This window comes from Sorex araneus, chromosome 3 (assembly GCF_027595985.1).
Source record: "Sorex araneus isolate mSorAra2 chromosome 3, mSorAra2.pri, whole genome shotgun sequence".
NCBI classification, from domain to species: domain Eukaryota; kingdom Metazoa; phylum Chordata; class Mammalia; order Eulipotyphla; family Soricidae; genus Sorex; species Sorex araneus.
Window position 1 is genome coordinate 95,020,644 of NC_073304.1, and position 15,161 is coordinate 95,035,804.

General features: G+C 43.4%; 1 protein-coding gene across 1 annotated transcript in view; it reads left to right on the plus strand.

The window, feature by feature from the left end:
- Window positions 1–1,053: 1,053 nt before the first annotated feature.
- The window catches only part of USP8 (ubiquitin specific peptidase 8), a 55,058-nt gene continuing 40,950 nt past the window's right edge, over window positions 1,054–15,161 (plus strand). Inside the window, exons 1-2 of the mRNA XM_004611774.2 lie at window positions 1,054–1,190; window positions 14,894–15,044. Of these exons, the coding sequence (XP_004611831.2) occupies window positions 14,941–15,044 (104 nt within the window). The 5' untranslated portion in view covers window positions 1,054–1,190; window positions 14,894–14,940. The remainder of the gene's footprint in view (window positions 1,191–14,893; window positions 15,045–15,161) is intronic.

Below are 15,161 nucleotides of genomic sequence, written 5' to 3' on the forward strand. Positions count from 1 at the left end.
AGCACCGAGCTGGAAGTTACTCCCAGAATATTCCTAGGTATACTATTCCTAGGCACCAAAGCAAAACACCATGGAAAACAAATTATTTGTGTTTTATCAAAGTTGGTTGATGCAGTAGAAAGTGGGTGGGATTTTATTCACGCGGCTGGGATTGAGCAGTTACATCAGTGTAAGATAAAGAACTTTAGGTGAATATTGGAGCCAAAGAGAGAGTACAGGAGGTAAAAGCACTTCCCTTGTATACAGCCGGGCAAAAGCACTTTTGCCGCATACTCCCTACCTATTTTATAAGAGCTCTTTCACTATGGTTTACAGTCAGGGCCATTGTCTTTGAGATTTTCTTTAGACAACTTCAAATTCTTCAGTTGTCTCTCTTTGCTTCCTATTCCCAAACTCAGCTCTATTTGTATTTGTCTTCTCGAATTCATCAAGGTGCAACGACAATCAACTTTTCTTTCCTAAAGCCCACTCTCCAAAGTTAGGCGCACATTTTCTCTATTCATGAGGAAATGACTACGTTGCATCGTCAGTTGGCATAAAGCTGGCCAACTGGCATGAAGCAACTTAATTGTTACAAAATGATTGCCGCCTCCAGTCTCTTTTCCCGAGGAAAAGGACCGCGATCGCCTCTTGAGAAACACTCCAGTGCGTTTTAGGATCAGCTTGTGATCTTCCTTGCCTGGAGGCTTGGCCTTGGGGAATGTTTAACCTTCAGTTAGAATCTGAGAGTCAGCCCTAACATGCCCGAAAGGTGGAAAAAAGCCGTTCCTAAGCGTTTCTGCAGAATCCTAGGTTCCTCCTCTAGTAGTAACCTCCCGGGCAACCGAGCCTAGAGAGGTAGGGGGCGCAGAGATTGGAGAAAAGGGCATAGCAAGGGGATTCGCCCCAGCGCGCCGAAGCCCTACACCCACGGCCACCTCCGAGCCCGGGCTCCAGGGGGCGCCCGAGCGCCAAAGCCCGCACTCGCGGGGGCGGAGCCGGCTCTGAAGAACCCTGGGCGGAAGCGCGCGCGCGGCCCCGCCCCCGTGACGTCAGAGGCGCGACGAGCCGCAGCGCGGTGCACACCGGGAAAAGGGGGATGAGCGGGCTTGGCTCCGGTCGGCGCCGAGGAGGCTGAATTTTGCCGTGGCCGGTGGGAGATGGGCCTCTGGGAAGCAGGCCCGTGCTAGGGAAGCGCGTCCGGCGCCGCGGTGAGTGCGGGTCTGGGCCCGGGTTTTCGTTTTCCGGGGAGCTGTCAGCATCGGAAGCCCTTTCCTTCCTCCCTTCCCGTCTCCCTTCCTGCCTCCCGCTTCTGGTCACCCGGAAGACCAGCTTCTCCGCCGAGAGGGGTGGCACCAGCCCAGAGGGTCGGCTTTCGGACCCGGGGCCCGGCCGGCCTCCTCAAAGGCTAGCCTTTGCTGCCCGCCAGCGAATTTTCGGTGGACTCAGGGATTTTTTTTTTTTTTTAATTTGCCGTCTTCGAAGGTGGCCTTGACCATTGCTCCTCTCAGGACGGTCCCACCCGGACACCGACCTCCCTCCTGCCCCCGTCGTCGGCCTCTCTGCTGCCCATCTCTCCCAGGCCCTGTTGGAGCCCCCCCCCCCACCCCAGGCAGCTTTTTCAGCCCATCCCAGTTCAGACCTTAATTTTAATGACGCCCCTGTCTTGAGTCTTGAGTAGCTTAACGGATAAAGCGCATCAAAGTTAAGCACTACGGCTCCATTTCCCCCTCCCCCCGGGTAGAAACCGCTGTCCTCTCTTAAAATATGTGGTCCCTCTCCTGGAGTTGTGGAGAAAGTTGATTTTTCTCCTCCGCGCCACCTTGGAGATGAGCAGAAGCGCGGATAGCTGTGAGGTGCCTTTCTACGAAAAACGACAGATCCATGCTTTGGGGGTTAATTCTTTCCTCTAATTAATTCGGTGACCTTGAAGCAAATCACTGAACCATCAGAATATTTACCTGACTCAGGTATGGCAGAGCCCGAGGAGTTGAATATTACGAGCTCTGAGGGTTTTAGATGAAAATATATGCTTAATTAAGCGAAGCCCGTTACTCTTTCCAAGCCGTCAGCATCCTTAATTTTATATATGTATCCTGATGCGGCCCTTAAAAATGTCAAGTGATCTCTGTTAAGGAAGTGTTTCTGTTGGAGACTTGCTTTGTGGCTTTGCTATGGAAGCAGATTTTTCATTCTGACATATTCAGTTTTAAGATTCCATTGGTGGAGCCACAGTGATAGTATAGCAGGTGGGCTGTTGTCCTTGCCTGCAACTGACCTGGTTCAACCTCTGCACCCCCACATGGCCCCCCAAGCCCTGCCAGGAGTGATCCCTGAGCACAGAGCCAAGAATAAGCTCTGAGCATCGGCAGGTGGGGCCTCCAATCAGAAATGAACAAAAAGATTTTATTGGCGAGTGCCTTCTGTAGTAGTTTTTCATGACCTCACAGTACTGACCTTCTTCTATGAAAAGTGAAATATATATTAATATTGTTGACTTGAAAAATATGTGTACCTCTTCTGACATTATATGTGCCTTTAAAACTAATTAGGATTCCCTAATCATAAAAACATAAAACCACAACCAAATCCCTGTCTTTCATGACATAATGATGTGCTAATTGCACATAGATGTTTTTGTATTCTTTGAAATAAGTGCATGAGAAGAGCTAAAATATTTTTAAACTATGTCTACCACTTGATTATATATTCACTTAAACTTTATTGTGAATTTTTAAATTAAGGATTTTAAAAAAATTTGGTCATGTCCTACTTTATAATGACAACAAATCATTATAAAACAGTGACTTTTTGCAGTGCATTTTGTTTCTCTGGGCTGCGCTGGTTGGTTCTCAGTGAAGAGAATGCTGCATTTGTAGTCAGATAAGCGGTTGAAGTCCTCTGCAAGCTCACCCGGCTTGGGCATCTATAAGGGTTCATTTGTTTGACTTGGCGTTGATCTTGGCTGGGAGTTCAGTTCAGGATGTCAACTGAAGTGCCTGCACATAGCTGCTTCAGATAGCCGGGACCTTCAGCATGAAGGCTGAGTTCCAGGGGCCAGTGTCTGAGGAGATAGCACGTGGAAGCTACCAGTTTCTTTCCCCCCTCTTTTATTATTATTTTTTCTTTATTTAAAGTCTGAAGCAGGGGCCTGGGATATGGCTCAGCAGTAGAGCTGTTGCACCTATGAGCCACAGGGTAAATACCTTTCATGGTTTAAAATATATAGCTTGAAGCTTTACTTCCTCCATACACTGTTAGGTAAATAGTAGGTATTCCTCCTTGCTTGACAGTAGACCCTACTTTTTTTTTTTTTTTTTTTTTTTTTTTAATCCCTGCCTCTTAAGGGAAGAATGTTAAAGTAGTTAGGCCAGTTTTAGCCTATCAAAATTTTGATGATGAAGTTGTGTTTAGATTTGGTATTAGGAATGGAATATGTTACATTTCCAATTTCATAAATGGCGATTTTTCTCCCTCTTCATTACATATTACATTTCTTAGTTTCTTTTGATGCATGCTTTTTATTTGGTCCCTGTAAAAACTGTACAGAAATGGATAAATCATTTCCATTTTGAAGGTGAAGATCAACTGAGGAATGACAGTGGTAATAGGAAGTCTTAAGGAATTTGCTCTAAATCTTTTGATTGATCATTGGAAGATGGAGCTGGAGTGATAGTATAGCTGGTAGGGTGTTTGTCTTACATGTAGCTGACCCATGTTCAATCTCTGGCATCCTATATGGTCCCATGAGCACTACTATTAGTAACTCCTGAGTGCAGAGCCAGGAATAACCCCTGAGCATTGCCAGGTATAGGCCCCCCCCCAAAAAAAAGACCCCCAAAATAATAATTAAGAAATGCAACAAAGCCTGAAACATTCAATTTATTATTAGCAAGTTATAAAATGTTATATTAAACTATTTGTAAGTAAAACAGTACTCATATATAATAAATGGTAGCATTAAGATAGCTAAATTTGGAGGGCTGGAGAGATAGTGTAGTGAGGGAGGGTGCTTGCCTTGTGCAATCCCAGATGCTCCATATGCTCCCCTGACCCTTGACTACAGAGAGCCAGGAATAAGCCCTGAGCACTGCCTGATGTGGCCCCCAAACAAAACAAATGTAGAAAAAAAGCTAATTTTTATCTGTTTGGGGACCACATTGTTGCAGCAGGGAGTTGGAGGGTTGCAGGGGAATCACTCGTGGCTCATTCACTGGAGCGAATGAGCCTTGAACCATCTTCCCTGCCTCTAAATCTTCTCTTCAGATGATAATTTATGCTTTGCATTGAGTATTACAAAGTTTGATCCCCAGCACTGCCTGGTCCCTGAGCACCCCAAACACTCCCCCGAGGGGTAACCCCAGCACCACTGAGCACGATTGAAACAGTTTAGAATTCAGCTCCACATAATTATAACCTGTCTCAGAGACTTACCCGTGATAAGATTTTCCACCAATACAACAAAATGAAATTATCATATAGTCTAATACCAATTTTATTTTTTATTTTTTTATTTTTTTATTTATTTATTTTTTTTTTATTGAATCACCAAGTGGAGGGTTACAAAGTTCTCAGGATTATGTCAGTTATACCTAATACCAATTTTAAAACTGATGGCGAATCTTGAAAAGATTTAGGAATCCTGGAGATTTTAATTTGATTTTAATTTCTTTGTTGCAGAATTTTAAACCTGAATATGATTTTTCATTATTTTGGTAGACTGGGAACATTAGGATTTAAGATACTGATTTCAGATAATTTCTAATTGTCATCTTAATATTGTTTTGTTTTTGTTTTGCTTAGTAACATGCTTATGTCCTTCCTGTTTATGGTTCTGTCTTGGCTGCACATAGAATTCACCCAAGGCTTTTAAAAGAGACTTATATAGGGTCAGGGCAATAATATCACGGGTACAGTGTTTGCCTTGTATATGTCTGACCCAGGTTTGATCCCTAGCTTACCATATGGTCCCCTGAACCTGCCAGGAGTGATTCCTGAGTGGAGAGCCAAGAATAAGCCCTGAGCATCTCCATGTGTGGCCCAAAATCAAAATAAATAAATGAATAAAATAAAATGCCTGTAACTATTTAGGTACACTGTTAGTAGCTACAGGGTATACAAAGAATATAGCGCCTAATAAAGTTTATGCCTCTTAAGATGAAACTAAGAACACAGTGGTTATGCAGAGTATGCTTAGTGTGATGAGAAATTATCACGCATAAGCCATGTCCAAATCTATTTTTATTAAAAAGGTATTATTTTCCAGAATGTCTACCTGCATGGAAAACCTTAATCCATTTCCTGTTATCTCTCGCTCAGTAGCACCTTCATGGTACTCAGGACTTGGTCCTAGCTCTGTGTTTAGAGATCTCTCCTGGTGGGGCTTGGAGGACTATACATGGAGTTAGAAATCCACCTGGGTCAGCCACATGCAAAACAAGCATCTTTACTCCTGTACCATCTCGCTCACCCCAGATGTAGGTATTTTAAAATGTTCACCAAATTAAAGCCAGTTTATATAGGTACTCTTGAGAATTTGGGCTAATTATGTTAAACTTCCTTTTAAAGAGCCTTTTTAGTATTTTGTTAGATATCCTGGCATTCTCTGGTTTCCCAGAAACTTTTTCCTGCTTTTTCTAACCAAATTTCTAATGATTTCTGTTTCTTTTCTCTATTATGGATGGGCCCACTTTCTCCCAGCTCCTGTTTCTGAGCCCTTTATACATCATGTGAGCTGGAGAAACAGAGCTTGTTTCCATGATAATGCATTCTACTGATTTTAATTACTGGTGGCATGAAGTCTATGTGTGAGGTCATTCAGAAGGCTGCTGTGCATGCATGTGTGTGGCCCTGAGTTGAATCCCCAACACCACATCCTCCCTACCCCATACTGCTAGGTAGAGCAGTGCAGGCCCCCAGCATCACTGAGGCTGTGCAGGACCACACCACCAGGCTGAGTGGTAGTGGGAATGATCCCCAGATCCCTCCACCATGATGACTGTTTAAAAACTATTCAATTTGGGGGCCAGAGAGATAGTATATTAGGTAAGGCACTTGCCTTGCCAGCTGACCCGGTTTCGATCCCTGACTTCCCATACGGTCACACCCTGAGGAGTGACTCCTGAGAGCAGAGCCAGAAGTAAGCCCTGGGCACAGCTGGGGGTGGCCCCAAAGATTAAAACTTAAAATTTTAAATATGCATAGGAGTAAAGAAAATAAGATTACTTTAATCCAGTCATAACAGGGTGCTTGCCTTGCATACAGCTGACCTGGGTTCCATCCCCAGCATCCCTTATGGTCTCCCAAGAACTACCAGGAATAGTTCCTGAATGCAGAGCCAGGAGTAACCCTTGAGCATCGCCAAGTCACTGTCACTGTCATCCCATTGCTCATCAATTGGCTCAAGTGGGCACCAGTAATATCTCCATTGTGAGACTTCTTGTTACTGTTTTTGGCATATCAAATACGCCACGGGTAGCTTGCCAGGCTCTGCCATGTGGGCTAGATACTCTCGGTAGCTTGCCGGGCTCTCCGAGAGGGGCGGAGGAATCGAACCCGGGTTGGCCTTGTGCTAGGCAAACGCCCTACCCGCTTTTCTATCGCTCCAGCCCAGCATCGCCAAGTATGGCCTAAAAACCAAAAAGCAAGCAAACAAATCAACCAGGTGATAACATTTTAGGCTCAGTACTTGTCTCCCAAAACAATAGGTAGCATCAAAATTGTCTTTTAATTGTTTATCTGGATTGGAGCGATAGCACAGCTGGTAAGGTATTTGCCTTGCACATGGCCAACCCGGGTTCGATTCCTCTGTCCCTCTCAGAGAGCCTGGCAAGCTACCGAGAGTATCCCACCCGCACAGCAGAGCCTGGCAAGCTACCCATGGCATATTCGATATGCCAAAAACAGTAACAAGTCTCACAATGGAGACGTTATTGGTGCCCGCTCGAGCAAATTGATGAACAACAGGCTGACAGTGCTACAGAGCTGCAGTAGTTGATCTGTTATCTGTCTGGGCTGTACAGGATAGATGTCTGGTTTCATGTTTACATTTTTATCAGGGCATCTCTAGTGTTATTGTTTCTCAGTATATATAGAATTGAATTTTTCACTTTCCTGTAATTGGCCATTCTTATTTGGTTGCAATTTTTCTCTAAGACCACATTTCTCAGTGTCTGGAGATATTCTTTTTTTTTAAAAAATAAAAATTTTATTTTATTAAATCACCGTGTGGAAGATTACAATGCTTTCAGGCTTAGGTCTCAGTTATACAATGCTGAAACAACCATCCCTTCACCAGTGCCCATATACCACCACCAAAAAAAACCCACACAGTACACCTCCCATCCCGCCCCCCCCCTAACTTGTAACTGATAAGTTTCATTTTACATTCTGTTTACTTTGGTTACATTCAATATTTCAACACCAACCTCACTATTGTTGTTAGGAGTACCCCACTAGATTCAGACCTACTGTGAAGACAAATAAGGTCGCGCGGCCGCTACTGCGGCCGCGCGGTTTTGAATTTCTGTACTTTAACACAAAGTCCAGGGAGATTTCTTCCTGATATTGGATCATTGCAGGCTTGAAAACCCAATCTGTGGTCGTCTTAATATGGCGGACACCGTGCCCTTCATCCCCGGAGAGAAAGAGGCGAGAGAGAGAGAGAGAGAGAGAGAGAGAGAGAGAGAGAGAGAGAGAGAGAGAGAGAGAGAGAGAGAGAGAGAGAGAGAGAGAGAGAGAGAGGAAGGGAGGGAGGGAGGGAGGGAGGGAGGGAGGGAGGGAGAGAGAGAGAGAGAGAGAAGAGAGAGAGAGAGAGAGAAAAAAGAGAGAAAGAGAGAGAAAGAAATACCTTTCCCCTCCTGGGCGGGCACGGGGCTGAGGCTTAGTTCTCAGGCTGGAGACATTCTGCGAGGAGTTGCCCATGCCGAAAGAGGTTTTGCTGGGTCTGGATTCACGCTTGTGCAGCTGTGGAGAGGCCGAGTGTCTGGAGATATTCTTTAGGTTATTAAACTGCTGGCGTCTAGTGGGTTGAAGATGGAAAGGAAATGCTGCTAAACTTCCTACAGCGCGCAGAACCACCTCCCACTGCAAAGATTCTCGGGTACAAAATACACTGTGTGGGCTGACAAACACTGCTGTAAACTGTGTTTTTTAATTATAGTATTTATTTTTTGTTAACAGTACCAATCGCAGGACCTGGAATGGTAGTACAGTGGGTAAAGTGCTTCCCTTACACACAGTTCAATCCCCGGCACTCAGTGTGGTCCCCTGAACACTGCCAGGAGTGATTCCTGAGCATTGCCTGGTGTGGACCAAACCCTCCCAAAACAAACAAACAAAAATCTAGAAAACTAAACAGTACCAATCTTCATTTCTTAAGGGGGGAGGGGGCGGAAAAAGTGTGTGTGTGTATAAAAGAAAATGTGTTTTGATCTGTAATCTTTGGCCTCCCCCCACCCCAAACCTCCAGAGACTTTCTATATATACTTTCCTTGTTTCTTTCTCATATCCAGTTAGTATAACCTTCAGTTTGACCTGCCTTGAGATGACATTTTCCCCTTTCAGAATTAGTTTATTACTTGCTACATCAAATGTAAACAATTCTGGATGGCATCAAAAGTCTTCCATAGTGTGGCTCTATCTCTTTACCTAATATAGTGTATTATTGTTAGCCAACATTTGTTATGTGTTGACTATAGGGATTACTGAGATAAATGAAAGGAATGAAGACATGTCAGTATAATCCCTTTATCCAATCGATTATTTTCCAGTGACGTGCATAGTATTCCTTATTTTGTCCATTGCCTTCTCATAGTAGTTCCCTGTTTTGTATCTCTGTTCACGGTTCCCTTTTCTGGACTTCCCTCCTTTATCACTGTCGGCAGAGCGAAATCCTGTCAGGTTTCTGTTTCTGTCTCATATTAACATGAGCATTGCATGCTAATGGTTGGGAAATCTTTTGCAGTGTATACATAGTTGTCATTTGGTCTGAATCCTGTATTAAAGGAAATAATGCATATAAGTCCTAGAGGATTTAGACTGGAGAATAAATTTCAAGAGTTAAGATCGTCTGGGATGGAAGAGCTGGAATGGAAGTGAGTGCATTTGGGGCTGGAAGAATTGGCTTTTCAAGCTGAAATGGTTTCCCTTCCTTTTTGACTTCTAAGTGACTAGAGTTGTAGGTTGTGGTATTGTGTATGAATTGTTTGCTTATTATTAATGAATATTTTGGTAACCAGACCAAGATATCTGTGATCAAAAGCCCACTAGATCACTCTATATCCCCTAGAGCAAAGAAGACGGTACTTTTGTACAGGCTTACAATTCTAAGATATAAATGTATGCATTGTTTTCTTCATAGGAACAGTTCAATGTTCTTAATTGAGTTACTTCTATTGTAAGTATCTTGTTTTCTCACAGAGTGGTATTCAGTTCTGGAGCAACTGGTCTGTGGACCATACTTGTAATTTTGCTGTGCATGACTTTTACACTTTTATAACACACAGGAAGAAATGTATTTTGCTTTCAACCAAGTGTTATGTGTATGAAAGCTTTCAGAAAGCTTTTGTTCTGGCTATTTGTACATGTATACACATAACAGTTTTCTGAAATAATCTTAGTGTGTGTATGATATTTTGATGACAGAAACTCTCATAATATTTTTCTCTTCAGCTTTATTTCTTTAAAGTATCAACATTTGCTTGTTTTGGGGGGCTTTATGTAGTACTTAGGGCTATTCCCAGCATGGTGCTCAGTGGACAATGCAGTTCTAGTGATCAAACCTGGGCCTCCTTTCTGCAAAGCATATACTTTAGTCCATTGAACTCTCTCCCCAGAAGAACCTAGAAATGATCTTTTTAAATTTAAAACTTTCCTCTTGAGCATTTTGCACTGTTAGATATATAGTAGGTGCTTAGAAAATGCCAGAATTTTTAGCAATGAGTATCTTGAAAAGGGGGATCTTACTAATACCTTTGAGTTGTCTTAAATTAGTTTTATCAATATTTATTAGTGACACTTTAACTGGAACAAGTACAGAGAGAGAAGGTCACAGGGCCAGGGATGTGGCTCCATGTCAAGCGCTTGTCTTGCCTGACAGACCAGGGTTCAGTCCCGGGCACTGGAAGAGGATAAACAGAACAGATAAAATGAGTCAGTGAGTGCCCTTGAGTCCTGTGAGTACCATGCAAGGCCGAGGTGGGGCCAGGTGCAAGATGAGGAACAGGTATAAGCTGTGCTTTCTTTAAGTGGTTGTGGGTATGGGCAGTGGCTGTTGTGCAACCCCAGTTAAGATGCCAGGACCATTTGAAGTACCACAGACACCACTCTTCACTCTTTTTTTTTTTTTTTTTTGCTTTTTGGGTCACACCTGGCGATGCACAGGGGTTACTCCTGGCTTTGCACTCAGGAATCACCCCTGGCCGTGCTCAGGGGACCATATGGGATGCTGGGACTTGAACCCTGGTCGGCCGCGTGCAAGGCAAACGCCCTACCCACTGTGCTATCTCTCCAGCCCCTCTTCACTCTTTCTTTTTCAGTTTTCACTCTGGTCCAAGTAGTGTAGTCTCAACTTATCTTTTAGGAGTCTAAGAGGTCAAAGAGAATGATATGTATCCCTTCCGTTTTCTCTTTATTTACTAATTTTCCGTATAGTCTGGATTTCACTTTTGGAGCATTGCTGTTTGACTGAACTGGAGTTGGTTATCAAGATTATGCGTTTCAAGAACATTTACAGCTGAAGATAGGGCTCAGTGGTACAGTGCAAGCCTTGCAAGCATGAGACTGGGGTTTGATCCCTGACACGAATGAAAAAGAACATTTTGTTTTAGAAAAATGTCAATTCTGGGGTGTGATTTGTTTTTTTTTTTTTTTAGTCCTATGACTTTTTTAAAAGCATTTTAACAGTTTTGAATGGTGGCCTTTGTTATATTTAGTTCTACATCTAAACAAATTCCAATTTTTTCTTTCTTTCTTCCAAGTTTTTCTTTCTTTTTGGCCACACCCAGTTCAGTGCTTAGGGGGGGTCACTCCCAGTACCAGCAGTGTGCAGGGGACCACATGGTGCTAGAGTTTGAGCAATGAACCTGGGCCTTCTGCCCAGGAAGTATGTCTTCAGTCTCTCAAGCTCGCTCGCTCTCTAGTCCTGTACATTTGAGTTTCCAATAATATAGCAATATAAATAAATAATATACATTTTTGGGGTTTATATTTGATTCTACAAGTTTGAATTCCAGGGGCTAGAGAGATAGCACAAGATTTAAGGCCTTGGATGCAATTGACCCCAGTTTGCTCCCCAGCTCAGTATCTGGTCCTCAAGCACCACTAGCAGTGACCCGAGTCCCAGCAGGTATGGCCTCCAAACCCCCTTCCGGGTTGCTCTGGGTGTCATTAGGTTGCTGCTGCTACTACTTGATTTTGGTTATATTGTTACAGTCAGAATAAGGAAATGTTGAATTCATTCTGTCATTTTTGGCTTTTAAGTTTTGAAGTCTACTTTGAGATTTCCTTAATGGCAGGGTGTAGTGGAAGGACATTGCACAAACTTGAGTGGAAGAACTAGCCTTCTTTGTTACCTCATTAGAAAGAAACATCCTTTGCCATGTGCTTGACCTTGTGCAGAAATGCCTGCAACTAAAGCAATGCCTTGGGATTTTAACAGGGGGCATTATTTGACTATATTTTTGTGAATGAAAATGGAAACGACTGTGGTCATTTGAGGGTTTTAGGCATTATTAGGTGATGGTGTTATATATTTCAGCTCTTCTCAGAAATCAATTAAGGACAGAAAAGTAACTTAAAAAGTACAATCTTTCTCCTAGAAATCCCCACTAAAAGCTTTGATGTCATTGTAATCTTACTCTCATGTTTGCCTCCTTGTGTCTAATTATTTGCCAGGCCCTGTCATTCTACCCGGGCAGCCCTTCCCCAGTGCCCTGCTTCTGACCTTCATCATCTTTCCTTAGGATCAGTTGAATTGGAGCTCCTGTTTCCCTCAGCCCCACCCTCTTAAGGCCTACTTGATGCTGTTTTTAGTTTGGATCAGTTTCCTTTTTTTTCTCCAAGAACCTTGTTTTAACTTTTAACTACCTTAAGAAACCAAAGTAATGGTAGGACGCTAGAGCTTTCTGTTCTTCTTTGTGTGTGTTTTTGGGTGGGGAGGGAGAGTGTTGTTTGGGCTATACTTGGGTGGTGCTCAAAGGTTATTCCTGGCTCTGTGCCCAAGAGTGAACCCTGTAGGACTGGGGGACCATCCATGGTGCCAAGGATTCAAGCAGGGATGCAGTACCTTAACCCTTGTTTTGTCTCTTTGACGGTCCAGTTACTGTGTCTCTACTGTGTTTTTTTTTTTAACTTTTTTTTCTTTTCTTTTTTATTTTATTATTATTATTATTTCGCTTTTTGGGTCACACCCGGTGATGCACAGGGGTGACTCCTGGCTCATGCACTCAGGAATTACTCCTGGTGGTGCTCAGGGAACCATATGGGATGCTGGGAATCGAACCCAGGTCGGCCGCATGCAAGGCAAACGCCCTACCCGCTGTGCTATTGCTCCAGCCCCGTCTCTACTGTTTTTTAGACTACTGTTTAGTATATCCTCATTCATGTGCCGCTGGATAGTTCCTAGCTCCATCATTATCTCAAAACCTTCTCCACCCAAGTGTAAATTACCACTCCCATAATGCCTTTAAGAGCATGCTAGTCGTATTTCATCTTTTGCTGTAAATTTTCACTCTGGGTAACTATTCCTGGTTTGATACCTTACCATGCTGCAGTACGACTGCTCCCTTTTTTTTCAATATGGATGGAACCGGATCACGTTGTCTTGGAATCCGATGCCTTTGATACAGCTGTATATCTGTGAATGTTTGGATTGATTTTAACTTTGAGGTGATGATGGATTTACTACTCTCAGTAGCTTATTTAGGAAAGAGTTTTTCTTCTTCTGTTTTCTAAAGATCCAGACTTCAAAGATAATCATAGAGATTCAACTTAGAATATATTCTAGGCCTTCATTTTGAAATATTCAGATCAGTAAGTTTTCCCAGTAAATAACCTGTTGTCATAAATCAACAAATGGAGTCTGCCTGACTCACTGCTCTGTGGTTAGACTAGTACTCACAAGCCAGATAGAGGATAGGATTGGAAAAGCAGGTAGCATTACATGGTACTTGGTTACACTGCCTAATTCTGGTTGTAGTCTTTATCTTTGTGTACTTAGTGTCACCATTAAAAAATTATTGGGCTTTGTGGGAATTAGATTTCAAGAGCTGGCATGTATCAGGAGCAAATATGGTTAAGTAGGCCGTACCCTCGCTTATCAAATTGAATGTGGTAGAAAAGCCAAGAATAAAGCTTGTTGGGTCAAAACGATAGTACAGCGGAGAGGGGGTTTCCCTTGCACTCAGCCGGCCTAGGTTCGATCCCCAGCATCCCATAAGGTCTCCCACGCACCACCAGGAGTGATTCCTGAGTGCAGAGCCAGGAATAACCCCTGAGTATCACTAGGTGTGACCCAAAAAGCGAAAAGAATAATGTTTGATGCTGCTACCTTGGACTGGAGCGATAGCACAACGGGTAGGGCGTTCACCTTGCATGCGGCTGACCCGGGTGTGATTCCTCTGTCCCTCTTGGAGAGCCCGGCAAGCTACTAAGAGTATCCCGTCCGCACGGCAGAGCCTGGCAAGCTACCCGTGCATATTGGATATGCCAAAAACAGTAGCAACAAGTCTCATAATGGAGATGTTACTGGTGCCTGCTCGAGCAAATCAGTGAACAATGGGACAACAGTGCTACAGTGCTATAGTTCTGCTATCTTATTTTCTCATTAGTCGTCAGTAGTAGTACAGACTCCAGTGTTCCCTGTCTTGTGCATAGTAATATCTATTGTGGTACCACTAATACCTCAGATTTCCTTAGTCTTTTTTCTGAAAAGTCAGTAGCTTCTGACCTTACTGTGCTTTCTAATAGTCAGCAGTACTATTCTTCAACTCTTGCTTAATTTCCATTAAAATCCTGTCCTTGCGACACCATTTCTTTACTGCCAGTTGTTAATTTCTCTAATTACATCCCCCTTCCCTTTGTTGTTGCTGTGGTGACTGAGGGTTGGGCACCATGGCTGACATTTGACCACTCTGCTAAGGTGTGCGGTCATTTAGTTGTGCTCACGTGTGTTCACTGGGGCTCACGCTCTCAGTGTCTATCTGGACATGGGTGCTTGTCAGTGGTCACTGTAGTCCTCTGTATGTGCCCGTCAGCTCGAGTTTCCTGGCCACAGCACCGGCACTGTTTAGTTGGGAGCGGGAGGTGTCCACACTTGTGTGTGTGGTGGTAGTAGTGGTGGGGTGGAGGGTGGTTACCAATACCTGCTGGCAGCATGGCTGAGAATGGCTGGCAGTGCCAGATATCACAGGCATCAGACTTGGGAGGCTTAAACAGCCCAGGTGCCCAGGTTGTGTTTGTCACGGTGACTTTCTGAAGGCAGTTTGGTGGGGCGGGGAGAGGAGGGGTGTAAATTGAGGAACTTCTGATTACTTCTGCCTTTACTTCATATTCAGTTGTATATTTTATTTACATTTGCATTATCATACTCGTCTAATGACTTTTTAATTTTTTAAATGAAATCTATGTTGATGTGGCATATCTTTTTATATGCTATAATTGTATCCTGTAATAAGAAAATGATCATCTGTAAGTGAGCTCCCCATCCTGAGAGGTACTGGTACCCCCCAAATCTCCTTCCCCTGCCTTCCTGGTTTTATTTTCTGCCTCCCTGAAGGATACAGTTTGGAGGGGGTGTGTTTGGTGGGGGAAGGGGCGATGTCTTCTTTTTCTTTCTTTCTTTCTTTTTTTTTTTTTTTTGCTTGTTTCATTATGAGGAAAACTAGTGGGATCTTTTGTGTTTATTTTGCTTCAGAAAAGGAACTGTTTTTCATGAAACTGACAGAGTGAGGCTGCTTCATCATGCCTGCTGTGGCCTCCGTCCCTAAAGAGCTCTACCTCAGTTCTTCACTCAGGGACCTCAACAAGAAGACAGAAGTCAAGCCAGAGAAGATAAGCACTAAGAAGTAGGTGTCCTTCGGTAATTGGACTGCGTCATGTATTGTATGTAGCTCATTACCATTTGAATGGATGAAGTACATGAGTAGTCAGCTAAAAGTTTATTGGGAAAAATGGCATTATCT